General features: G+C 45.1%; 1 protein-coding gene across 2 annotated transcripts; it reads left to right on the top strand.

The window, feature by feature from the left end:
* The first annotated feature begins 571 nt into the window (after positions 1-571).
* On the top strand, positions 572-26,366 carry Bdh2 (3-hydroxybutyrate dehydrogenase 2). Of its 2 annotated transcripts, XM_021653621.2 has the most exons (10): positions 573-727; positions 4,751-4,830; positions 6,484-6,562; positions 7,864-7,960; positions 9,395-9,503; positions 14,993-15,053; positions 16,238-16,351; positions 19,267-19,325; positions 20,124-20,216; positions 26,106-26,366. In XM_021653621.2, exons 2-10 carry the CDS (start codon positions 4,759-4,761, stop codon positions 26,157-26,159), a joined length of 738 nt encoding a protein of 245 aa, XP_021509296.1. In that variant the 5' UTR covers positions 573-727; positions 4,751-4,758; the 3' UTR covers positions 26,160-26,366. The 2 variants fall into 2 exon arrangements, with proteins under 2 accessions (XP_021509297.1, XP_021509296.1); XM_021653622.2 differs by lacking the exon at positions 16,238-16,351 and having other exon boundaries at positions 572-727.
* Positions 26,367-27,055: the final 689 nt, after the last annotated feature.

The following is a 27,055-nucleotide window of genomic DNA, read 5'->3' as shown; positions in this document are numbered from 1 at the left end:
AGACGTGTATCGAGTCCCGCACTTAGGTAGGACACTCACACTTGACCTACATAGTCGCTGCGCCTGATCACACGGGCCGGATTAACCCGCAAGCCTCCGGCCTAGCCGAGAGGGCCCTCCAGACCTAGCCCTTCCGTTTTGCATAGGTGTGTTCTTCAGCCGGCTTGCTTTCCTGCTGTTCCGCTCCTTTCGTTTCAAGACTCCCATTGAGTGTGCTCCACCACACGCAGGCCCAGGGTAGCCAGGATGCCAGCAGTCTCCCGCGAAGGTGTATTAGTGTTCGACTTGATTACACACGACAGACTAACGTCAGAAACTAGCCTTTAGCCACAGGGATGTTTTCTTTTCTGGGTTAAGGTCTGGGACGACTGAAATGTTTAGTGCCTTGGGTTCCTTGTTTGTTTTCCGGCCGTCTTCCACCTGCGGTTTCCTGATCATGGAATCTGAACTGCCAAAGAACACAGGCAAACAGAAGACAAGCCTTTCTGCTGGGCGTTGGCAGTTCCGCGTCCTTCCCACTAGATGGCAGCAGGGACACATCTAGAACGAGAAGGCTGGCGCACCGCCTCTTAAAAGCTCAGGAACCGGAATCCTCAGCGATGCCACCCAAGGAGCCTGGACTCCACCTCCCACAGGGCCTTCTTCAGCAGGTGACTTCTCCTGCACCCAGATCTGAACTCTGTCTCCTGAAGGAATCTGGAGGACTGTGTGGACTCGCTGTTCTAAAGTAAGATTTTTTTTCCCCAACAGTTTCTGACAAAACCTTTGCTTTTGTTGCCTTATTCTCCACATTGCCTGTTTGAAGATGAATTCTCATAGTTAGAATGGGAGCTGGAAATTCTCTTGTACTTATTAAGAGTTTGAAAACAGCCAGAGAGAGAAGTTTCCCAGTGTCTGACGTAAGTAAACTGGCTGGTGAATGTATTTGAAATTCCTGAAAATGCTCTGGGCCTCTCCTAAATAAAAAAGAGTTTTACTACACGTCTTCGTAGTTAGGAAAGTCACCATGACTAAGAGTGGGCCCAAGCTACAATTTCTGGGCACATTCCTACTCAAGGCCTCCCCCCAAAAAAATTTTTTTTGTTGCCTCTAGAATGTTCCTTACCTAACATTGGGGCTTTGATCCCTCAATTATCTAGTTCTAGTCCAATCAGGAGGCCAGCTGGAAGGAGGATTGGAAGTAAACAGAGAGTTTCGGGCCCTGGTTGCCTTTTGGGGTACGGGGGTGGTTAAGAGGGAGGGTGAAGCAGGTGCCTCTGTTGGTTCTCAACCCGTGGGCCCTTTCACAGGAGCCATGAATCAGATATCCTGCCTGCCTGCCTTTTTGATTCATAAGAGCTGCAGAATTGCAGGTTATGAGGTAGCAACAAAGCGGTCTTATGGTTGGGGGTCACCACAACTGTATTAAAGGGGTCGCCGCGTCGGGAAGGCTGGGAACCGCTGAGAATGCCCGACACCAGAGGGAAGGATCCGGAAAGTAACTTTTTTATGCTGTCCTCGGGAAGGGGGAATGCCGGGCCGGCGGCATCCCTTTCTAAAAGCGCAAGTTGACTTTCTCTCAGCTCCTACCACACCCTAAGTGACAATTTCCCTCTGCACGCCAGTAAAAACAGAGCGCATCAGATAGGGGAGACGCAGGGAAAACAACTTCTCTGCTCCCCACCGTGGGAACGTGATTAGAGCACAGCCTTGCGCGTTGTTGGCCGGTCCCAGAAGCCCTGTCTGTCTGTGTCTGTGTCGTGCTGGATCTCTGAGAGGAATGCTCTACCAAAAAAGCTAACAGGCCTGGTTTTTGTTAGGGGAGGTATCGTGAGAGCAAAATGAAAAGGAGCTGGGTGGAGGACGGGAGAGGCTTCAGAGCCTGGAGCAAGGCAGGAAGACGCAGAGTTGGATGGAAGTGTCCTGAGTGCCGTGTGGGAGGACCTTAGGGAGGGGAAGGAGGGCTGTACATCACCCGTCCATCGCGGTTGGCCCTAGTGTGCGAACAGAGAACAGTCCTCAGGGCCAGTTTCAGGAGTCTGAAGGGTACGCTGCAATGAGCACTATCGTCCTGCCAGAGCACGCTCTCGAACCTGCGATTGGAAGGCGGTGCGCCGAAATGATAGCTCTGAAACACCGGGTAAAGTCTCTGCCTTCAGCCTCACCCTCTCTGGCGAGGCCCTGTCTGTCATCTGTGAAGTACTACCCGCCACCCCGTCTCTCCATCCCTGCTAGTTTTACCAGCCATTTCCTGCTCCTGCCTCACTGCCACTGCCCAGCTCTGGCAGAGATAGGTCCTAAAACACAAATCTGGAAATCTCCCACGGTTTCCTTAATTCTCCCCCCCCCCCCCGTGCCAGCTGTGGACATGAGTAACCAGCACTCTAGCCTGTGGATTTAGGACCAAATGAGGAGTACTGGAAAAAAACAGGTCTACCGGATATGCGAGGGCAGTGGGCTATGCGATAAGAGGGGCAAAAGCTGAAACAAAAACTCCTAACAACTTTACCTAACCAAAGAGAATAGGTAAGGTCAAAAGAAAGGACAAAGAGAGGCTGGAGAGATGGCTCAGTGGTTGAGAGCCCTTCCAAAGGACCTAGGTTTAATTCCCGGCACCTACACAGCAGCTCAGGACTGTCCGTAATTCCATTCCCAAGGAATTTGACATCCTCCCAGGGTCATACCTGCAGGCAGAACACCAGTCTACATAAAACAAAAATAAGTCACTCGAAAACACTTAAAGAAAGGACAATGTAGAAGCTCTCAAGCCTAGGCTGGCCTTTTGTTGAGGGTGAACGAACAGAGGGAATTTGAAGGCTCTCCGCCCACCGGACACAGTCTCCCTCCTGCTCCTCAGCTCATTATTCAAATCATTATTCCCTTCTCTTTGGACTGGCTGCCTTGCAGGGTCCATGTAAATGAAGTAGACATTGCCGGGGGCTTCCTAACGAAATAGAATCGCGAGGCCTCGGGCAGCCTCTGCCTTCTGCTATGCTCTCCTTCCCTTCGATAGATGTTACAAATGTCTCTGTCTTGACACACGCTAGTTGTCTGAGACAAGAGACAGTCAACTAAAAAAATACCTACCTTCATAAGACCCGGCTATAAGGGCGCGTTCTTAGTTGGTGATCAGTGTGGGAAGGCTCGGCCCAGTGTGGCTGGTGGTCCTGGGTTCTATAAGGGAACAGGCTGAGCGAGCCAGTGGGCACACTCCAAGTCCTCTGCATCCGCTCCTGCCTCTGCATTTCTGCCCTGTTTGAGTTCCTGTCCTGACCTCCTTCCATGATGAAGAGCACTATGATAGTATAAGCCAAATAAACTCTTTCCTCCCCAACTTGCTTTGCGGTCATGGTTTTGCATCAGCGACAGAAACCCTGACTAAGACACGTGTGTTCAAGTGTTTCCAACACATGCGGAAACTTTAAAAGTTGACTGGCACTGTAGTGGGGTGAACTGTCTTCAGAGCAAAGGAGTCAGGAAGCCTGACTTAATTGCCCCTGCCACTGTCTGGTTCTATGACCTGGGACAGGTCCAGTGTGCTTGTCAAGCCCATCAGGCAACAATAAAACCACTACCACAATTTTGAGCCAAATATGAAGCAAGCTTGGTTTTTATTGGGGTGTACTCCAGAGCTGGCCAGTGACTGCCTCCTACACTGGGTTAAAGAGAACAGCCTTGAGTCTGCTTCTCGGGACCCTTTTAAGGAGTAAAAAAATCACAAGTAGTTGCAAAGCAAGTTTGCAGAAGACAATGGAGCGGTAAGGAAAAAAAAATTAGCCATCACCATATGGTCACTGTGTGACTGAGGGCTTGGATGTCCCCCAAAACAGTCAAGGCCATGGGCTGGGGCAGGGCAGGTTCCAGCAAACAGAGACAGAAACTTTCAGCAATACAGAATAATGGCTCCTGCCTTCAAAATGGGGTCAGGAAGGTTCCTCACATTCTTTAAAAACAAGGTATGGGCTATGGTTTTCCAACCCATATGAAAATGAATCTTGAGGTCCACTATGAAATATTTTCAAGGGACAAGGAAAAACTGCAAGGTACTGCTATTGCAACTCAGCGAAGGTTTACAGACAAAGGAATAGATGACCTAAGACAATGAAGGCTTTTTTTTTCCAGAGCCTACCCTCCTTGAGGTAGTTACAGAGAATACACAGAAGAGCAGGAAGGAGGGAGAAGTGTTTTTGTCTGTGCCCAAGATTTCCCTTTGCTGGTGGTAACCAAATAAAAGTGAGGACTATCGAGTGATAGATGGATAAGTATCTCCTATGACCAGCACCCATCAGAGGGTCTATAGAGAGGAAGGGGGGTAGGCAATGGGAGAAATCTAGAAAATGAGTGACCTTATTCCTGGAACGCTGATTATTGACTCTTCGGGACACTGTTGGAACTTTATAAAATGTCATAGCTCTGGTTAACAGTTTTCAGAAGAGAAACTGAAAAAACATCCCCAAATAGCAAGGACAGACAGAAACGAACCCATCAAACACAGGCCAGGCAGTGGGGAAGAGGAAATTCTCCCCATCTGGTCTCAGCATTAGAGGATGAGACAGAAGCAAAAGCTGGATTCCGGCCCAGTGTCCCTCAGCAGTCATCACTTCTGTGCTATGCCCTTTTGATGAGCAGCTGAATGCAGGGACAGCTTGCACAGAGGTCCCGAGTCCTTAACGGGGTGCAGTGATGTCTGCCCTCCAGACGTCCCCGCCTGCACACTTGACTTGCTACATCTTGAGCCATTAACGGTGTGTGTCCTTGGGTTACACCGCAGGTTCTGCCATGGGCCGACTGGATGGGAAGGTCATTGTCCTGACGGCTGCTGCCCAAGGGATCGGCCGGGCTTCTGCGCTAGTAAGTTCATACCTACTGCTTTCCAGGTGCTGAGATGCGCTGTCTCGCACCAGGGTTATTTAGTCCTCATCTGCTGCATTCTATCCCTTTTCCCTTCCCTTCCTTCTCCCCTTGCTTCAGTTTTCCTCTGATCTTTCTTTCTCTTTGCAGCTTGGAATTGAACCCGGGACCCCAAGTGTGCTAAGCATACACTCCTGCCTGCCAACGAGCTGTATTTAAAGCCTTTCGCTTACGTTTTTACCTGTTACACTTCTGATGTCTTTTTACTTTATTTGTGTGTGGGGGGGTGTCTGTGAGGGTGGGGTTAGAACATGTACCACTCTGTGGAATTGTTTCTCTCCTTTCTCTTTGGCACGGATCCCAGGGATTGAACTCGGGTCTCCGGGCTTGTGTGTTGAGTGTTTATCCACCGAGCCATCCTGCCAGCCATGTATCTTAAGTTCAGAAGTCAAGTCACTGTTCCTGACAGAGAAAATGGAAGGGTTTCCTTCTGCTGACGTGGCATCACATATCCTTTGACTCTGAGAATGGTGCTTCTCTGCCCCACTTTCTCTGCACTGTAATAAACTGTCAGGGCCCTAGAGGCTGCAGGGCTCTCTGCAACTATGTCGGTTCAAGATTAAGACCCTGGAGTTAGAAAAGCTCTCCCATTTTTTGCTGAGGCGCCTCAGTGTCTCCCTCGTTGCACCCCTGCCTGACTGATAATGCGGCAGGATACGAGGCAGAGTAGGAGCTGCCACTGAGGAAATTGCTGATGTGGTCCTCAGAGGGAAACTTGCCATTTTTCTCACAAAAGGCCCATGAGGCCATAGCAGTGGTTCAGCAGGTAAAGGAACCACCACCCAAGCACTGAGACCTAAGTTCAACCCCTGGAAAGAGGAGGGAGGAAACAATTCCACAAAGTTGTCCTCTTACCTTCAAACCACACGCGCGTGCAATAAATAAATAAGTGTAAAAAATTAAAGAAGTAAAACATAGGTAGGCTCTCGTTACAGAATAACATTATTTCAGAAACAAAGTTGGAGGAATTGGGGGATTGTTTATTTGTCGGTTTGTTGAAACTGGGCATCACTATGTAGCCCTGGCTGTCCTGGAAACTCCGTGTAGATACATATATATCTATACATATATACACACTTGCCTACATATATATGCCAATTACATACTATCAGATCTCCTGTAGCTGGAGATACAGACAATTTTGAGCTGCCTATGGGTGTCAGGAAACAAACCCAGATCCTCTGGCAGAGTAGCCAGTGCTTTTAACCACTGAGCCACCTCTCTGACCTCGAGTTAGAGGTTTTGTTGCGTTGGTTTTTCAACACAGATTTCTCTGTGTAATTCTGGCTGTCCCTGTAGATTAGGCTGCCCTCGAATGCACCTGTGCCACCTGGCAAGTTTTTTTTTTTTTAAACACTATCTTTTGATAACAAAAGGACAAAGTAAGATGGAAAATGTAATGCACTCTATGCTGCTCTAATGACTGATCGAAATAACCACAGTGGGGCAAGGGGAAACGAGACGAGCTAGATGCTAATTTTGCTTATGTTTTTAGGCAAAACAAAAATACAATGAAAAGAAAAAGTGGTTTCCATGTTTGAGAGCAACTTCTTCAAGTAAGAGAAGGACTGATTTGCATTTTGTTTCTGGCAGGCTTTTGCAAAAGAAGGAGCCAAAGTCATAGCCACAGACATCAATGAGTTCAAACTCCAGGAGCTGGAAAATTACCCAGGTGAGCAAGCTGCCTGCAGGTTCCTGTGAGAAAGTAAAGGCATGAGTATCCGAGAGTCACTCGATGTGGCTGCTGGAATGTGAGTTCCAGTCCTCTGATACGGCAGCAGGTGCAATTCTAGCTGCTCCAGGCGCTTGCCTCTTAGCGTGCGGCTCCTTCAGAGCGAATCTGTATTCCGTGACCTACAGAAAATCGTCTGCGCAGTCAGGAGGGTAAGGGGCATGTTTGAAGGTGCCTACTTAAGGTTTTCTGTTGCGCAACGTGTTGAGGGATTTTGCTCCCGATCCCAAAGTTCTGTGAGAATTAACAGTTGCCAGGTTAACGATTAATGACTGTTTCGCCGCTGCCCATGACTCCCCTGGAGCAGCCCTGTCTCAAGTCACATGCTACGATCCTCTTGTGTTCTTGCACAAATTTCTGTGGCCCCCTAAAAAGCTAAAGGTGGGAAATGAGTTGGTCTCTTGGTTTTTGTTTGTTGCATTTTATCATTACCTTTAATTTGCTGAAAGGAAAATGAAGACATTTCATGAAAAGTGAAATTCATTGAAAAGAAAAATTCAGAGGTTTTTTTTTTTTAAGTTTTATTTTATGTGTATGGATGGTTTATCTGCATCAAGTAAGTGCAATATCCATGGAGGTCGGGTCCTCTGGAACTAGAATTACAGACAGTTCTTAGCCAGCATGGAGGTGTTAAGACTCAAACCTAGATGGCCTGGAAAAGCGACTGCTGAGCTATCTCTCTAGACCCTAACAGAGATATGCTTGTTTAGGTGTTATTCTGAGACAGGGTTTCTCTGTGTAGCCTTGGCTAGCTTAGAATCACTTTGTAAAACAGGCTGGCCTCGAACTTACAGAGATCCAATCGCCTCTGTCTCCCGAGCGCCCCCACGCCAGGCCTAACAGAGATGGCACTTGAAGATTTGTATATCTTTAGAAGAGATGTTTTTTAAAGGTCTGTCTCATTTTTTAATTTATGTATAAGCACGTGTGTATGGGAGTACCCACAGAGGCCAAAAGGTGATGTCAGTTCCGGTATCTGAGTCACCTGATGTGACTCCTGGAATGTGAGTTCCAGTCCTCTGATTGGGCAGTAAGTAAATCTCAGGCTGAACCGTAACTCCAGCCTGAGATTTGTGCATTTTAATGACACTCTTGAGATTGCTAAAACACCAGTGATGGCCCCGATTCATATGTTATCTAAGTGGAAATGCTACATTCTTCATGCCACAAAACAGACAAATCTTCAAGGTTTCGTATTTTATGAGTTCTGGGTAAATACTATCTTTTACTTTATTCTTTAGGTATTCAAACTCGAGTCCTTGATGTCACAAAGAAAAAGCAAATTGATCAGTTTGCCTCAGAAGTTGAGAGAATCGATGTTCTCTTTAATGTTGCTGGGTAATTTGAAACCTTTTATTTCTGTTTAAGAAAGTTTTCTATGATTTTACTAAATGAATATTGATAGTATGAAAGAATGATTCATTGACAGAAGTTGGCATATTTCTTGGGAAGTCAGGCTAGATGTCATACATCACTGCATAATTCAGCGAGTGAGACAGCTGTGTCATTTGATGTGAACTTGGGGCCCATTGGCAGTTAAAGCAAATGAAAGGAGTGGGTACTGATGGAAAGTCTGGAAATTATCAGAGCCGTGGTTGCTGGTATTTCTTTCATAAATGATCTGCTCGTCCTTCTATAAGGCTGTATATGTGGCTCTTACTACCGGAAGCTGACTGAGTGACTAACAGGAAGTCCTGTAAGCATATGGGGACCACTACCAACCACATCTTATATTTGACTATGAAATCTCAGTCCAGAGGACCAAGTCAGTAAGGATGCCTCAAGAAACTTCCTTGAGGGCTGGAGAGATGGCTCAGCAGTTAAGAGCACTGTCTGCTCTTCCAGAGGTCCTGAGTTCAATACCCATCAACCACATGGTGCGTCACAGCCATCTATACTGGCAAGGAAGGAAGGAAGGAAGGAAGGAAGGAAGGAAGGAAGGAAGGAAGGAAGAAAGAAAGAAAGAAAGAAAAGAAAAGAAGAAGAAAGTTCCTTGAGGAAGAGAGACTCACTACGTTGACTTTAGGATCTTTAGCATTTTGTTTGTTCCTCCTTCTTTGTGCTCTGTGCTCGGTGCCAACAGCTGCAGTGTTACTTCGCTACACCGATATATAGAGGCACTGGTTTTCCTTCCAGTTTTGATTTCCCTCTAGAACTTTAAGCATGTGCCACCTGAGGGCACTGTTGCCCTGGAAACAGAAATGAAATGGCACAGCCTTCCTCATTTCCTGTCTGTCTTCAAAAGCACTGATGTTTCCCGGTGCGGTGCACTCACTACGCGTGAGAGGGTGAGGTCTGCGGCATGAAGGTCGACCAGAGGACAACTTGCAGGCGTCAGTTGCCGCCTTCTACTGTGCAGCTTCTGGGGACTGAACAAACTCAAGTGTGTAGGCTTGGCAGCCAGAGCTATGTCCTCAGCCTAGCTTTTGTTTTTGTTTAGACAGGGTCTCCCTGTGTACCTATGGCAGACCTGGAACTCACTCTTTAGACCAGCCTAGCCTCATACTTAGAGAGCTCTGCCTGCCTCTGCCTGCTGAGTGCTGGGATTGAAGGTGTATGCCACCACCACCCAGTTTAGAAAAGGTTCTTAATGGTAGGAGAGTGTGTGTGTATGTGTGTGTGTGTGTGTGTGTGTGTGTGTGTGTGTGTGCCTGTGTGTGAGTGTTGTTGTTTTGTTCTTATAATACTAGGGATTGTACACAGAGTATGTGATCAAGTACTTTCCTACTGATTCTTTAATCGTGTTTCTTCCCCATTTAATCACTCTTTCAGTTTTGTCCACCATGGCACCATCCTGGATTGTGAGGATAAAGACTGGGACTTCTCAATGAATCTCAACGTTCGCAGCATGTACCTGATGATCAAGGCCTTCCTTCCCAAAGTAAGAGGACTGATGGCCTGAACAGGGTATCAGCTTTCATCCTGGGCACACAGAGGATGCACATGTGTGTTTCAGTGTGATCATAGCAGGTTGACTGAGGTGGGCTGAGCATTTATGTCAAGGCAGTTTATAGCGATGAAGCCATTTAACCCTCCATTAATCCTTCTTACATTCAAGGATTATTTATTAAGCATTTTCAATGTGCCAGCTCCACTGAGGAGACTCTCCAGTGAACTTAACAAAAGTTCTTTTTTGAAGAGAATTCCCATTACGGAGGGGTGAGAAACTCAGTTGACATATAGATGTGTCCTGTAATATGCAGTCTTAAGTTGGGTTGGTTTTGAGTATAATGCAGACTCAGGAGCTAGGGTAACAGTGTGGCCCCCTGGACCCTCACTGGCAAACTGGGATTCTCAGAGAGAGCATAATGAATGGAAGAGTGTCTGGGGAGGTGGCCCGGCTCCTTGCTCCAGGAGCAGAATAGTCCTGTGAGGTGAAGGATGTTTCATCACGTCAGCTGACTATGCAGAGGGCAAACTGAGAGGGGAGGAAAGGCGCCCAGGCTCACGCAACCAGCAAATGATTAGAGTCTATTCACGGAGCCCTGTAGCTCACCCTCCTGGGTCTGAGCACACACTGGGTGTTTGTACCCCAGGGCTTTTTTCACCACAAAGACTTATGGGCTTTTTTGCTTTAGTTTTAGTTTTCATTATTTCATGTCTGTGGGTGTTTTGCCTGAATGTATATCTGCCTTCTCCCAGAAGCCAGAAAAGGGCATCAGATCCCCAGGACTAGAGTTATACTCAGGAAGAGCGACTAGTGCTCTTAACACTGAGCCATCTCTCCAGCCCCATTCTTTCGTTTGAGACAGAGTCTCACTATGTATCCCTGGCTGGCCTGGAACTCGATATAGACCAGACTGGCCTCAAACACACAGATCCGCCTGCCTCTGCCTCCCAAGTGCTGGGACTAAAGGCGTGCGCCACCAAACCCTGCTGACGTTTTACTTTTCAAACAAACCATTACATGCCTTTTGGAGTGAAGGGCTCTTCTGGGTGCTCTGGAAGAGTGTGCGTGTAGGAAGTGTATAACCCTGACCTGGCGTGAGCTTTTAAGCCAATAGTAGCAGACGGTGAATGGGATTCCTGGAAGACAGAAGCAGCTCAGCTGCAGTGAAGGTATGCTTTTTGTTGTTTAAGACATGGCCTCACTATGTAGCTCTGGGTGTCCTGGAACTCACCATGTAGACCAAACCGACCTTGAACACAGAGATGCAACTACCTCTTCCTCCCAAGGTCTGGGATTAATGGCATGTGTCACTACAGCCAGCTTCAAGTATGCATTTTACCTTAGTGCTTCAAAAGGATCTTTGGTCAGCCCACATAATACTGAACTAGCTATCCCTTCAAAAGTATGTTTTTGGGCTGGAGGATGATGCAGAGGTTAAGAGCACTTGTTGCTCTACCTAAGGACCTGAGTTCAAATCCCTGTGGAACTCCCTGTAGTAACTGCAGCCCACAGCAGTTCCACACCCTCTTCTTGCCTCTGGAGCGTCTACTCCCATGCGGCATACACTCATATAATCACATCCACATGAATAGAAATGAAGTCAACCTTTAAAAGGAGTAAATAGCTATAAATAAAAACGTTAGCCTTTTGCTCTTTTAGAGTTTATAGATGTCGTTTGGGACAAAGTATCTGTTGAAGACCATACTTTGTAGAGGATTTGGGGAAGAAACTGAAAGGGAAAGCTAGGTCACAGAGGACAAAATAGCGCCACACACACACAGCTCATTGGAATGGCATGAGTCTAAAACAGTGGATATGAGGAACAGTGCAGGTGGAAGCTAGGCTCGTAAAGAAATGTTAGCTTTTTAATACACCCAAGCCAGATCATTAATTCTTGATTCCAACAGTGATAAAAATGCATTTTTGTTTTGTTTTGTTTTTTTTAAAAAAGTATCAGGGACTGGGATGTGGAAGCAGAAGGTCTCAGCACCACTTGTTCCAAGTGGCTTTTACACAGGAGCATGGGCACGCACCTGGAACCTCAGCACTTGGAAGCTCTGAGCAAAGCCTGGTCTTAGTGGGAAAGCTGACGCTGACCATTTTGATGCCTGCCTTGGACACTTGAGTCCCTAATCACACTCAGCGCCCCTAGGCAACACATCCTAGGAGATGGCATCTGCACCCTCTCATTGTCTGTCTCTTCCGTCGGAGAACGAGGATGACACATTTTACGTCACTGCCAGTCCTAATTTTCCAGCTGTTTTCTGTATCATTAACGATGACACACAATTACCAGGTTAAAATTTTCCAGGATGTAAAACCAATGTACATCTGAGAAGTCATTTAGTCAAAACACAGGAATTTTGTCCACAGAAAAGTACACAGCAAACCATCCCTAGGTTGCAAGGCCAGTCAAGAGGGAGAGACCAAGTTGCAAATAGTGTTAGAAGAGTAATTGCAGAACGCCTGGTATGCTGAAGAGGAGATCCATTTCAGCAGAAATGTGGGGGTGTCTTTGCTCTTTGGATCTCCTTTTTATTTACTCCCTGGAGACCAATTGTTCACCTCACAGTCACCCTGCCAGAAGGTGCTGTTGCACAGGCAGCCGAGAGGAACAGTGCACCATGACAGCTGGCATAAAGCTGTCGCTGGGACACGGCCTGGAAACAAGGACTACAGAGCAGTAGAAACAAAAGGCAGAACTGAGGGCCCCTGTGAGTGTTAGACATATGACTTGCACCTTGGAAACTACTGACTTTCGGAAGACTGGAGACAGCCTTTAGCAGAGCTAGTCTAAACTGAGGTGTGCATGTTTTCTAAGTGATAAAGGTATGTCTTATCAGCTGGGTGAGGGGGTGCGTGCCTGTGATTCCAGCACGTGGGGAGGCAGAGGCAGGTGGTTGTTTGTATGTTCAAGGCCAGCCTGGTCTACAAAGGGAGTCCAGGACAGACAAGACTACACAGAGAAATCCTGTCTCAAAAACCAACTAACCAACCAACCAACCAACAAACAAACAAAAAAGTGTGTTATGTCAGATAAGAAAGAAATGATAAACCAGTTAAAAAAAATGATTTGAAAGCTTGGGGTGTTTTGTTTTTTGCATCATTATATATCATGTCCATTCCTCACCCTATATGATTATCTGTCCCCTACCCCTTATTATTTTGAGACAGTCTTACTACATATCACTAGCTGGCTTAGACTTCACCACGTAGACCAAACTGGACTTAAAGTCACAAAGATCTGCCTTCCTCTACCTCTGAGTGAGAGGATTGAAGGGGTGGGACAGGAGGCATTATGCTTGGTTATATGGTGTCCATATACAAAGACACATTGTAGCCAGGAGTGGTGGTGCACATCTTTAGTCCCAGCACTCCTGGGAGGCAGAGGCAGGCAGATCTCTGAGTCTGAGGAAAGCCTGGGCTATAAAGCTATTTCCAGGTTAGCCAGGGCTGCACAGGGAAACCATGTCTTCAAAAACCAAAAAGCAAAACAACACATGAAGGAACATTTCAGTTAAACATTGCTTTCCCTCTGCTGTGTTCCTTGGCATGGCTAGTCGCCTCCATGTCACCTGTGTGCTGTGAGGTCATGCAGCCCAGGGCCTTGCTGTTTGTCCTGTATTCTTTAATCTTGGGTACCACCAATCCCAAGTATTAACACGAAATGTAAGAAAAATACCACAGGAAGTGGATTGTCTTAGCCACCCCAGCTCTAGATCCATCGGTCACCAAATTCCTGTCCTACATCTCTTCTCAACGTGGGTAAAGAAAATCATCTAGCAGGAGAAATTGTTTTCGAAGCCCTTTGTGCCACCTGTTAAGATCAATGTCTGGAAATCCATCCTTAGTTGATTTTCATGATGTCACAAACATGGCAGACATCCTGTTCTCTAGCTTGGGTTCTGTCCCCAGCAGCTCTCTGAACTCTTGATGCTCTCCATTGCCTTTGCTGTCTTTTCTACGCCCTTCACCTGACAAGCGATTTCACAGAGAAACCAGTACCCAACACTAGACGATTTCTGAACTCCTTGCTTCTTTCCCCAAAAACATTCGTGAGTGCCCATACCTTTGCCTATTATCTGGAAACATGCCTCTGGGTAATGGCCAATAACATCTAAATTGAAATTCATTGTTCCTGACCTTGGACAGTTCCCTCCCATCTGCATCTGAGACTTGCACCAAGTGAATCACTGCCCAGTGTGTTCTTTTATCCCTTCCCCGTGATAGTATCACATTTTAGTTAGGGGATGCTAACGGAAGTGTTCTTGATTGACTGCCCTGCCGTGTGGGTGCTCTTTCCTGTTGAGGTGCTCTCTCAAGCAAGCATCCTCATCAGCACTGTCCAGCTGTGCCCTGGGCAGTGCATCTCCACTTGTCCTATGCTCTTCCCGCTTCTGCTTCCCCTGATCTGTGCCTGGCACTGATCTCTGTAACCCCCACACTGAAGGTGCTGCTTCTCTTCCACCTTACTCCCTTCCGTGTTACTGCAGTGCCTTCAGGGTCAAACCCACATTCTTCACAGAGGCCTAGGTTCCACTCCTCAGCCTATTCCTCCCAGGCTGATTTCCAGCCAAGCCCAAACCTCCTCCCAGGTCCCTCCCAGAAACCTTACTGTGGCGACTCCTCCTTAAAGCACCTTGGTTTTTGCCTTTTCATCCCATGACAGACACTCTAGTTTTAGCCCTTTACCTCCTCCTCCTCAGTAACTCCCCCCTGCCCCCAACCCTGGAGAGGTCCTTTCTCTACTCAGCTACCTACAGGTCTCTAACTGCCTTCTAGTTATGTCAACAACTCCAGTAACACTAGTAGGCAGGGACTATGTCCGCTGTCTTTCAGCTTCCTGGATGTTGTGTAATACCTGAGTTTAGAAGGTCTTCTCTCCATTCATGTTGAATAAAGTATTATCTGCCCACATTGGGAGTGAACTGATGTTCGATGAACTCTTTTTAGCTCAGGGTTCATTCTTTATATAGTTGACTGCTCTATCTGCATGTACACCTGCATGCCAGAAGAGGGCACCAGATGCCAATATAGATGGTTGTGAGCCACCATGTGGGTGCTGGGAATTGAACTCAGGATCTCTGGAATTGCAAAGGGTGTTCTTAACCACTGAGCCATCTCTCCAGACCCAGGGTCCATTCTTGGTCTTGCTAATAATGGCATTGTGCCCACAGGGGATGGTAGCATGCCTTAGAAATGCCAGTGGGTCTTTAGACATGGCACTAGCTCTCTACAAGACTGTGGGTTAGCATGGAAGACTATTAGCTAATAAAATCATCAAATTGAGCCTGACCTGTTAGCACATGCCTGTTGAGGATCTTGAATTGGAGCCTGTCACAAAAAAAAAAAAAAAAAAAAAAAAAAAAGAAGAAGAAGAAGAAAAAGGAGTCAATGGCTAGGAGTCAATGAAAATGTGTCAATGAATGAGTGTTTCAGCCTGTAGAGTGGAGATGTTTCTTTCTACCTTGTCGTGGCAGATGCTTGCTCAGAAATCTGGCAACATTATCAACATGTCTTCAGTGGCCTCCAGCATCAAAGGTAATGTTGCCTTCATCAGAGTGTAGCCGGGGGCTGAGTACACACAAACACACACACACTTTCATGAGCTGTGGATTTTAGAACTAAGCATAGACAATTTCATAAAATCCATACGATAATGCAAAATGGCTTTTAAAAAAAACAATCATAAGTGGCTTATGTCATCTGTGCCACTTATTAAATTATCTTTTTTAAATTACTGTCTTTGCCTTTCCTTTTATTCCTTCTATAAGCATGGAGGTGAAAATTGAGTTAGGAGAAGAAAAGATTTGTCACTGAAGTAATACAAAATGATCTGTTGAGCGCAAGCCAGCTGGATGCGCTTTAGGACCAAAAAAAAAAAAAAAAAAAAAAAAAGAAAGAAAGAAAGAAAAAGAAAAGAAAAGAAAGAAAAGAATCTATAGTACACGGGGAGAAATTCTGACTTGTGCTTCTTGGAGTGTCTCGAGTAGCCCCTGGCCTCCAGTTCATGAGGTAGCCAAGGCTGGCTACTTGACCTCCACACATCCCATTCTGAAGCGCTAGGTCCTAAGTGTGCACTAGCAGACTCAGCCTCAGATTCTGAGTTCTGCAGTATAGCAAATGTTCACACAAAGCACACCATACAGGAGAGAAGCCTGTGCTTGTGTGGCTGCAGCACAGACGGGGGCTCTGGACCGTGAAAGAGACGTCAAGACAAAGAGCTAGGACCAAGTGGAGAGAGAGTATGTCACAGCCCGGCCTTGATGGATTGGTGAGCTTACAATGAAATCACTGCTGCTGAGATGGCATTCTTTCTCTTAATATACGACACACACGTGGGCAGAATGTGAGGTGAGCTTTGCATTTCTTCTTCGCTTACGAAGATTCTAAGAAGGAACGGAGGTTTCCTACCGGTTGTACCGACAGTGAAAAGCAGGTGACTGCTGTAAACAGAGCGCAGCACCTCAACACCAAAGTCTAAGTCAGGTTCAGCCTGCACTGGTAGCATTCTCTGCATTCAGAAACTCTCTGGATCCCTGTTACCAGAGAAGAGCCAAGGTCAGCCATTCCTTAAAGGGAAAGCTGGTTTCCAAAACATGTCTCTTTTAATTAAAAATAAGTACGTAAAAGAGGAGTGATGGGAAGAAGTCTGAAAATGGTGAGTGGCGGAAACTCCCAGTATTCCTTCTAAAGGAAACAATGTCTAATTCCTTCCCACCCAGGAGTGGAAAACCGATTTGTGTACAGTGCCACCAAGGCGGCTGTGATCGGCCTCACGAAGTCTGTGGCTGCCGACTTCATCCAGCAGGGCATCAGGTGCAACTGTGTGTGCCCAGGTGAGTCAGGCACCAGAAGGCCGTGAACTTGGCCTTTCTCACATCCCATTTGGCTCCGTAAGCAACATTTTCATCCGTTTGTTTATCACGTGTTCAGCTGCTCTCCACCACCAAGAGACATCCAAACTAACTGCTCGCTAAGAGAACAGTACGCTTTGGGTAGACAGAGGTACCAAGTCAAGAAGCTTCGACGGGAAGGGTTTAAAATCCAGCAGTGCTGCGGGATGGTTTATATTTAAGTGGCTGAGAAACGAAACTTGCCAGAACCTTACCGATGGAGAGTTGAAACGCAGAGCCTTCTGGTGGGACAGCAGAGGGGAAGTCAGGGACACTGGGATCCTCAACCCCAGAGTGGCTCTTACATCAAAGGGAGGCGGCGGCCTGTTTTGTAAGCAAAGTTTTCTGGAGACACTCCCACCTGGACTGTTTACGCATTCTTGCTACCAAGGCACAGTGGAGAAATTGCAACAAATTGCATGACTCTCAAAGCAAAAATACTTGCTACGGTTATGGAAAAAGGGTGATTTCCTTCCTATGAAGAAGCACTGCTTTGCTTTTTATTTGTTGTTGGTTTTGTTTTCTGGTTGCCTGGAGCTCACTGTGAACCAGGCTGGTCTATATCGTGCAGGGATCAGCCTGTTTCTGTCCCCTTGCTGATGGGATTGAAGGCATGCATCGCCATGCCCAGCAACACCACTTTTCTTAGTAACTGTAGATGAGACAGAGTTTCTAGGTAGCTAGAAGTGTGGGTACACTTCTTTCAGGTTCTAACAAGGATGATTAGTGTCTTCTGAAAAGAAATACTGTATATCCAGGACTAAGCTTTTCTTTTCTTTTTGTTTTGTTTTGTTTGTTTGGGGGTTTTTTTGTTTGTTTTTGTTTTTGTTTTGAGACATAATTTCTCTGCATAGCGCTGGCTGTCCTGGGACTTGCTCTGTAGACCAGGCTGGCCTCAAAATCACAGAGATCTGTCTGCCTCTGCCTCTACTTCCTGAGTGTTGGGATTAAAGACGGGCACCACCACTGCCCACCTCTACTAAGGTCCCCAGCCAGAATTGGGGTGGTCCACCTGGTGGGCAAGACCAAGTTGATTGGATGTATTGGTAGGAAATCTGTGAGTCATTGGGAAGTCCCTCGGATGATTCTGTTTGATTCTCAGGCTGGGAACCACATACTTCCACAGGGAAAACTATTATGTATCTATCATGCCTGAATTGCAGAGATTGAGATAGCCTGTGCCATTTTTCTTTGGGAGGAAATGCAGCCGAAAGTAACACTGAGAAAAAAGACACTCTCCATGCTTTGTGGCACTGGCCATCAGGGAAAAAAAAAATCTAAAAAAAAAAGGAGGGGGTTGTTTGCACAGCTCTAATTTTCACGGGATTTGGAAACTCTGTTATCAACCTCTGGAACAAGGAACCAGCTGTGATTCACAGAGGCCGTCCCTGAAGCAGAGGAGGAATGAGTGTGTCTGGGTTAGCACTAATGGTTGTGAGTCACCATATCCAGCCAGATGTGTAGACATGGCACAGCAGACCTCAGGACATGGGCTTACACTAGTTTTCCTTTAACAGTTATTGGTGCCAGCCACGTGTAAAATATAACTTACGCCTGTGAAAAGCAGCACTTGTAGGTTTAGCAGTTTGAGGACTGTTGTGTAAAGCTTGAGATGAACACTGGCTGGTAAAAGTTAGGACTTGAAGTAGGCTACTGACAAGCAAAATGAGGAAGGTTTTGTAAACTGGGTAAGCAGGGCATCTCTTCCCGCAGGAATGTGGAGACTCAAACCATTTCTGACGGGGTGAGCAGCCAGCTGACGTGAAAGTGCTGCCTGTTCGTGGTAGGATGTGATGGAGAACCTAAGGAGAGGGGTCTACGCAGCAGTCAGGGTCTGATATGGAAGATTCCCCAAAGGAAACGGAAATGAAGAAACACTTTCAGAACTGAGGTCAAAGCTGTGTATGGCCTTCTCAGTTGTGTGGTCTAGAGACAAAGAGGGGATGCCTTAAGACGTTTACACCCGCAGCTGGGTGTGGTGGCGCACGCCTGTGGTCCCAGCACTCAGGGAAGCAGAGGCAGGCCGTTCTCTGTGAGTTCAAGGCCAGCCTGATCTACAGAGTGAGTCTAGGACAGCCAAGGATACACAGAGAAACCCTGTCTCCAAAAACAAAAAAACCAACCAACCAACCAACCAACAAACAAATTTACCTCCGAAAAAAGAACAAGTGATTCCTCAAAGTACTGTTATCCTGAAAACAAAATTCTAAATTCCATTTAGAATTTACAAGTTACTTGAGTTAGGGAAAACTGTTACAGGCTTGGGTACTAAGTGGGTCTGAAATTTTCAATCCTCCTTATTTTTCCATTTTAAGGAAAAAAAATTATGCTTTCATTAGAACTTTGAACCATGTTTAAAATGTGTTTTTGAAACCAACAAAAGCATGCATATATATATATATATAAGGTAACCATGAAGCTGAGCCCAGGATCCCCACTGCAAACTTTGCAGCAGAGAAGAAAGGTTTAAAATCACTAACGCAAACTGGTGAAGCTCATGTTTGCTGTTTTCTGCTTCTCCAGACTCCTGTGGGGACTCACTGGGATAGCATGTGAAGATATTTACAAATCTATATACACCACCAAGTAAACACAGCATGACTGCGTGTCACTGAGAAAGCCTGTTAATTCATTCAGGGTCCCAGCCTGGCTTCGCAGAGAACCACTGTGTGTGTTTCAAAAACATTTTGATGTCGTTACTAAAGTTTAACCCTTAGTGGCCAGGCGGGTAGAACTCAGAGTGTCATGTAAGTGGAAGGACAGAGATTTCACTGCTTGTTTGTCATGTGGAAAGGAAGTTCAAGGTTTAATTCTCCTTTCAATTGAAGTAACCACAGTGAATGTCTCTTTCGGTTTAGGAACGGTTGACACCCCATCCCTGCAAGAAAGAATACAAGCCAGAGATGATCCCAAAGAGGTATGTATGTATATAGATCTAGCAGTTTGAATATGTGCAAACCTTTTGGCAAAAATTAAAAAACAAAACAAAACAAAACAAAACAAAAAACCTCAAATGCCTTCTTCTTTAGAGTAGATAGATTCATAGAAACAGGAAGTAAAGAGGTGGCTGCCAAGGCCTGGGGAGGGGGGCAAGTTACTGCTTGATAGATGGTGACTGTCCTCTTTGCAAGATGACAAGCAGAAGAAGGGAGTGTGCTGCTGGCAGCAGGCATTTGTGCGCTTACGCTGAGCTGTGAGCCTAGAATGCTGAGACAGTAAATGGCTGTGAATACTTCGGCGTTGCTTTTCTGGGCTAAAGAGTCTCACGTAGCCCAGATTGGCCATGACTTGTATCCCTCCTTCTCCCTCGGTCTCCCCGTGCTGGTATTACACTCATGCGCTAGCATTGTGTTTTGAGGTTTCTGAGACAGGAGTTCTGTGTGTGTAGCCCTGTCTGTCCTGGAATGCACCCTGTAGACCAGGCTGGTCTTGAACTCACAGAGATCCGCCTGCCTCTGCCTCTCCGGTGCTGGAATTAATGTGTGGCATCATCACCGCCATACCCAGCCATACCTAGTGGCTTTCTATCCTATCACGGCATCCGTGGCTTTCAGCGTGTGGTTGTTTGGGTGACATAGGTGGAGATTTCACAGTCATTTCAGTGGATGGCCCCAGTCCCTCCGTACATCCCTCTGGTTCTAAGCCCCTTGGTGGTGTTACAGGGGCACATATGTGCCAGCCCACATCTCTTAAATGGAACTGTCTCTGCCCACAGGCACTGAAAGCTTTCCTAAACAGACAAAAGACGGGAAGGTTTGCGTCTGCAGAAGAAGTGGCCTTGCTCTGTGTGTACTTGGCCTCAGATGAGGTAAGAGCGGCTCCTCGCGTTTGTAATTCTGCCACACTGGGCTACCATTTGCTCACCCGCATCACATTTTTGTGAGTCTGTGGTATATATTGCTGAAGTGCTGCATTTACACGACAGGGATAAGTTCTGATCTCATTTACTCAGAAGCCACAATTATCTGTGACAGTGGCTCTTCCTCACTCAGTTACATGACTCAGCATCATGGCACAGATGAAGAAATTAAAGAGCACCGCTTTCTGGGATTTTTGCTTTTTAACACAACAGCTGTGAACATCCTGGTTAAATATAAAAACCTCCTAGCAAGATCATTCATGGGAAAGACCCTGTGCTGCCAAGCCTGATGACATATGTTCAGTCCCTGGCTCACACATGTGAATGGTGAGAACAGGCTCCCAGAAGTCTTTTGACCTCCACTAGAATGTCATGCTTCCTTTCTATGAGGAAGAATGGGGGAAAGAAAAGAAGTTTATGTTCCCACTCAACCCCAATTTTTTGGTTATCTGGAAATGTCTTTACAATAGACATTTCTATACAAATTGAAGATTGTCACTGAGGAAGCCCTCCTGAATCCTGAAGGTTAGGCCAGCGCGATTTTCATATGTAGAAGATTTAAAATAAACCAGGTCAGGTTTGTATTCGTAAAACTGTTGACATTAATTATGTCTCTCCATATCTTATCTGGGCTCAAGAAATACATTTTGTATTTTTCCAGATTCTCTGTAGCCTTAGAAAGATTTTTACAGTACATATGTCTTGACTGAGCAGTTCTTTCTTAATACAAAAAAATTTGAATAATTTCCTTAACTTGTACAGTTTGGTAAGCTTTTATGAGAGGAACTGGTATTCTGAGTCTGTCAGCTTTCACTTTATTTTGCTAAGATTTTTTTCTAAGCAATTTTTAAATGTGTGTAGTTAACATGTTTCTTATCCAGGTGGTAAAAGCATTCATAAAGAATTATGAGCACTTTTCTCAAACTTCTACTTAGGGACAAATAATTTGGGACTTCTGAGTTTTCAGCATGATACTCAGATTGCAAGCTTGCAAAAGTCAAAGTTTGCATTTACTATCATTTCCAAAATTAATTTTGAAGCAAAACAAAGATTAATGTCAGCTTAAGTATGTAAATGTATCATGCTGAATAGAATCCTGTTCGGTTACTCTCATGCGCTGTACGATTTCCCATTGTATTCATTAAGTCGGCGGAAAGGAAAGACCAGGTGATGTCGAGATACTGCCACATCCAGGAAGTAACTGTTACCAGGTAGCAATATTGATTTTTATGAGAAAATAATGGCTTTAAGAATTTTCAGACATTTCCAGTCATAATCCAGTTTGTCAGATTTGATACTGTTTTTCCAAAATGAAACACATACAAAATAATCACTGTTCTTTGTGATTTTTTTTTTTGAAAGGGTTATCTATGCACTAGCCTTGTAAGGATGGGGTGCCATTTTATTTTTCGTGCAAAATTCTTACAAAATGTAGTTTTATACAGATGATAGACCAATCTATCTCCAGACTCACCTTTTTTTAGTAAATGATTATTAACTATCTTTTCTCACACAGGCACATCCCCAAATGCTGCTTTCAGTTTGTTCTCAGCCATCAGTTCAAGAGCCAATGCTTTTATAGACAGATCTGTGGTCCTTTTGTTGGCTCAGTTGTCTGACACAGGCTGGGTAAAGGTTTGCACTGAAAACGATTGTCCAGGCCTCATCCCTCAGAGTATTCTTATATCTATCCAGAACTATTTCCCTTAACCAATGGGAATAACGTTTTCTTTTCCCCAATCAGTATTGAAAGCCACCTTGACAATACATCATATAATATGCACTTACTGTTTTTGCAGAAATAATCCCAAGAAGTAAATTTCAAATGCTGAGAAGCATGAAGGGTTTTTTGTTTGTTTGTTTTATTGAAATCATTAATTTATCCAGAATGGCAGTAGGTCAAGTAGCTTTAGCAGATGGTGACAATTTCTTCTCCCTGCCCAGCTCCACTCCTTACCCTCACACATTCTTTCTCTCTCTCCTTTCCTTCCTTCCTTCCTTTTCCTTCCTTCCCTTTCTTTTCTCTTTTCTTAAAACAGTCTCACTGTGTAGCCCAGGCTGGCCCAGAACTTAACAATCCTCCTCCCTCAGCCCGCTGATGCTGAGATTGGAGATGTTTTCCACCATATCCAGTCACAATCTGTTTTCTAAAGCAGATTTTATTAAATGCTTCCAGACTGTCCTAGCTCTTTGTCACAGACGATCTATAGGAATGTCTTAAAAGAGCAGTGATGTTGTGCTTTTTAATCATTGCAATATTGGAAGGGTCCTGTCCACCTTTTTTGGCTTTTCCAGACAGGGTTTCTCTATGTAACAGCCCTGGTTGTCTGAACACACTTTGTAGATCAGGCTGGCCTCGAACTCAACAGAGATCCACCTGCCTCGTGTCCATCTTTTTAAGGATGCGTCTGATGTGCAAGTTTGTGGAGTTCTTGAAACTATTGTTATAGGAACATTTTAAGGAAATTCTCAGGCATGTTGGCAAATGTGCCAGCTATATAAATGTCAGTAAATCTTACTTTTCTTTTTAAAGTATGCATAATGGAAGATTCCACCAATACATGATGCTCAGCTTTTCCCAAATACTTTACTGTGTTCTGTCTATACAGGTTATTTCACCCTTTGTTCTGAAATGCAACCAACCACTGCAACTTGAGAAGTCATTGCACTATTTAAACATCTTGGCAATAGCATGAATCTACTTTGCTTAAGATTTAGTACCTTTCATAACACTTAAGCTCCTAATAAATTGAGGTGAGAAATGAAGCCTTCACTGTGGGCAGGGGTTGTAGCTCGGTTGGTTGAATGCTTGCCTAACATGCATAACACCCTCAGTTCCATCCGCAGTACCACGTAAACTGGCTGCGGCGGCGCATGCCTGTAATCCCAGCACTTGGGAGGTGGAGGCAGGAGGATCAGAAATTCAAGCCCTTCCTCAACTACCTAGTGAGTTTGAGGCCACCCTGGGATACCTTTTCTATCTCAAATAGAAAAGTCTCTGTTGGCAGTTATTTAGGCCCTAGCAAAGCACTGTCATTTTCATTTGGAATATATAATGTTTTGTGAGAATAATGTGATGTATTCTCAGTAAGGTTCAGAATCTGCAACTCAACACAAATCTGTTGAGTTTTAAAATGTATCTCAGGTAATAATTTAAGTAGGCATTCAAAATTATGATTTAGATGTTTTTTAAATTTCTGCATAATTATTTTGCACTGTAAAATATGTCCTTTCTCCAATTTCCTTCTGTCATTCTGATGTGCACATTAAAATGTTTTTGTAAACATAAAAAAAAAGAATGTCATGTACTCATGCACATATACACACATATAATAAGTAACATGTAATTTAAAAAATCTTGATTTCAAGAGTTGAAGAAGGGCTGGAAGCAGGTTTAAAAGCTTTCATTGCATTTGGGGGTAGACTAGGTATGCCCCTCTTTAGTTTACTAGTGACCTGTTCGGGAGGGTTCCATGATTTTTCCTATTCTTGCTTGTCATCACACGTAGAAATACCTAGTTCGCTCTCTTTGACTTTACAACTATTTAGTAACCAATGTTTTCCCCAGTGACTGGTGTGAACTCCATTGATAAAAGCGAAAACTCTCACAAGGCGCAGAGCATGAAAGCATCCTTTTCTGTGTCGAAGCCACAACGGACAAAAGCAACTATTCCACCAGTGTTTAACTCGGAGTTTTTACCGGGGTTACTAACAGGAGTGTGGGCGAGGGGCTATTTAGAGGAGCGGAGATGACCCAAAAGCAGTGGCATCACAGAAAAGCCCGCCTCAGCCTGGGTGACCTCCTCCAGGAGTGTCCGCCTCTATAAAGCTGGGACAGAGCCTTTGAGAATCCGGCCTGCTTTAGCTTCCCAGAGCCAGTGAGGTTTCTTTACCTCTGGGGTCCCCTCCACTGGCCCCAGGAGGGACTGTTGAGGGGCGGGGTTAATTACTTAATAGCTTTTCTTCACAGCCGCGTGGTGCAGCCCATGGTGATGGTGCCGGACACAATGGACAAAGCGGCCTGGTTACCGCTCCTCAAGACTCTTAGCAATAGTTTCTAGGAACTGGGGAATTCCTAGGTATCTCATTACTGAAGCAAAAACTTCTGTCATGTATTTAACTTTAAAAAAAAAAGGTACTCATGCTATGATGTCTTTCCTTCTGCCTCTTTCGGTGACGCCAGCTTTAGATCAACGTCAAACTAAGATACAATCATGAAGGATTATTACCCATTTTAAATAACAGACTTTTTAATCTTTAACTCTTTGACAATTTCATACATCTATATGATGTACGTTGGCCATATTTACCCCTGTGACTCTCTCCCCCATCACTTTTGAGCTTTTTCTCAACAGGTCTCCCTCTTACTTTCATTTCAATGTCCTTTTTTTTTTTTTTTTTTCCTAAACTGACCCACTGAGTGTACTTATGGCTGCTTTCAAGAGCGTGGGTGAAGGGCAATTTATTATGTGTGTAGACTGCCAGTGGCTACATCACTGAAGAAAAATGACTCCTTTCTCCCAGCAGCCATTAACTGCCAATAGCTTTTGTAGCTGGCATTTACTACTTTGTGGGTTCTTCTTTCTTCCACCCCTCTCCACCCCTTTTCTTCTTCCCTTTCAACCCCTAACACTAGATAAGAGAGAAGAAAGGATAGAGAGGGAAGGAAAGAGATCCCTCAATAAAGACAGGGGTTGGAAAGGAGGCAACATTATCATTAGACTACTTCCTCCTGATTAGGGGGCAAGTTTGATCTTCACAATAACGATATCTAGTTTCTTCTCCTTGTTGTTTCTTCTTTGTGCATGACTGCTTAACACACCACAAACGACAATGAACCAACAACCCACACTGCCTTTCAAGGCCCTAGCATTTATATGCCCGCTGGAAGTCCCCAGAATTCACACAGTCCCCGAAACTATCTGCAGCTGGCAAAATCATGCCTGTGCTGGAGCACGAGGCAAATCATCGTATCATCACCGGCCGAGAAGCAGCCTCATATCCCCACACCTAGAAACAAAACAAAAACATATTCTTATAATATTTCTGTGTTTCCGGGATTATCACTACGAGCTCTTCTGCTAGGAGTGGGACTTTATGAGCCTCTCTCTTATCCATGATGGAGTGTTGATGGCCTCAGCCCGGATAGCCACAGCTTCGGTGAATTCATGAGCTCAAGGACCTTGTCATGTCAAGAAGACAAGCTAAAATGTTTTTAAACTTCTACCACAACTTCAGAACTAGTTTTCTGCAAAATGGAAGTGTTTATAAACATAAGCCAATAATTAATTTTAAACCCTTTACTGTTAAAAAGAATTGGGCATCTGAATCTAATGTTGAGTATTATTGCCTATATAAAATTTAAAAACACATTTTGTGCACTTCTGTGAATTGGTCAACCAATAAGCACTCTCTGCTTTCCCCAATGTTCACATAACCATGTAATGATTGACACGGTTTTAAAAACTTTATTAGTGGTTTGAAAGTTAGCTAGCTTTGAATGGTTCTGAGCCTCAAAATGAAAATGTGCTGTTTTAGCATGTACTTTCTGTCACCTCTCCTTAATTTTGTGACCTGAAGCCAAGCACCTAACAGACCATCCACAGAATGTGACATGTTCATATGCCAGCCAAAGGCCATGGGCTCCAAGTCATGGGATGCTCAGCTGGTCCAAATCATCTAAACTTTCTTTCTTCTTTTTTTTTCCCCCTAAATTCAGTTAAAGTTTCTTGCTAGCATGAAAGTCAAAAGTTTTGTTATCCCAGTCATAAGAAATGTTCAGAATACACGCTGGTTCCCAAGTGATGACCTGTTGAATGTCCTGTGCTCTCACTGCAGTCAGCCTACGTAACAGGCAACCCTGTCATCATCGATGGAGGCTGGAGCCTGTGAAGGCAGAGACGCCCCGTTGGGAAGGCAGGCCCTCCCTATCCACAGAGAAAGGCAAACAGACTCGGCGATCATGATCATCTCTCCTATGAATGACATTCACGAAAACAAGCCCCTTTTAGTGATTGTTCCCAAGAGCGTGACTCATTTTTAAAATATAGTCCTTCTTGTCTCTTCTGAAACTATGGTAAATAAATCAAATAAGATGTATTGATCGTGTGGCAGAGGAGTAGTCAAGATAAGCAAAGATTTCTGAGCTTTTGCTGGCATGGCAGATAACTATTGTGAAAAACTGTGGCTTTTTAAAAAATGGATGGACATTTGCTTCTCAGTATAAAGGCTAAGGCTGGGTTGAGGTGCCGAGGGACAGTGTGGTAGTGTTTATATAAAATGCCATTCACACAACAGATATTATATGAAAGAGGTTTATTGGATGGAGATGAAAAGAGGGAGAGAGAGACTGACAGACAGACAGACACGGTGGGGAGAGTGGGGCACTCTCTGACAGAGAGAGCAGGAGAGGGGGAAAGAAAAAGAGCAAGCGAGTAAGGGAGGTAAGAGGCAGGGGTCCATTTATAGCTCCCGTGCGGTTGAACCGTGACTGCCAGGTGTGTCTGCCACACCTAGTGGGTGACATATGACGACATCGTGAGTTACTAGGCAACCCAGAAGAAGGCCGTTTAAACACTAACACACTGTGTCCAGTGAGGATCCTTTTCCAGTGCTCACAGGGTGCATTGCTGTGTCCTCACTCTAGGAAAGCAGAGCCAAAGAACACGGGCATTTTCAGCTCTTTTGTAAGGCATTCATCCCAAACAGGAGAGGACCTTTTGTTACCTAATTACTTCCCAAAGCCCTACTTCAGACGGGTATCACACTTGGGGGTTCAGGTTTTAACC

This window comes from Meriones unguiculatus, chromosome 10 (assembly GCF_030254825.1).
Source record: "Meriones unguiculatus strain TT.TT164.6M chromosome 10, Bangor_MerUng_6.1, whole genome shotgun sequence".
Taxonomy (NCBI): domain Eukaryota; kingdom Metazoa; phylum Chordata; class Mammalia; order Rodentia; family Muridae; genus Meriones; species Meriones unguiculatus.
Note: the sequence above shows the minus strand (reverse complement) of the source record. Positions and strands in the feature narration are given on the sequence as shown.

Excerpts from the sequence above, each read along its gene's own strand:
- Bdh2 (XM_021653621.2), top strand. The coding sequence starts at position 4,759 with ATGGGCCGACTGGATGGGAAGGTCATTGTCCTGACGGCTGCTGCCCAA. Across the intron at positions 15,054-16,237 it reads AGTGGCCTCCAGCATCAAAG|GAGTGGAAAACCGATTTGTG; the intron begins GTAATGTTGCCT and ends CTTCCCACCCAG. Across the intron at positions 16,352-19,266 it reads GTGCAACTGTGTGTGCCCAG|GAACGGTTGACACCCCATCC; the intron begins GTGAGTCAGGCA and ends CTTTCGGTTTAG.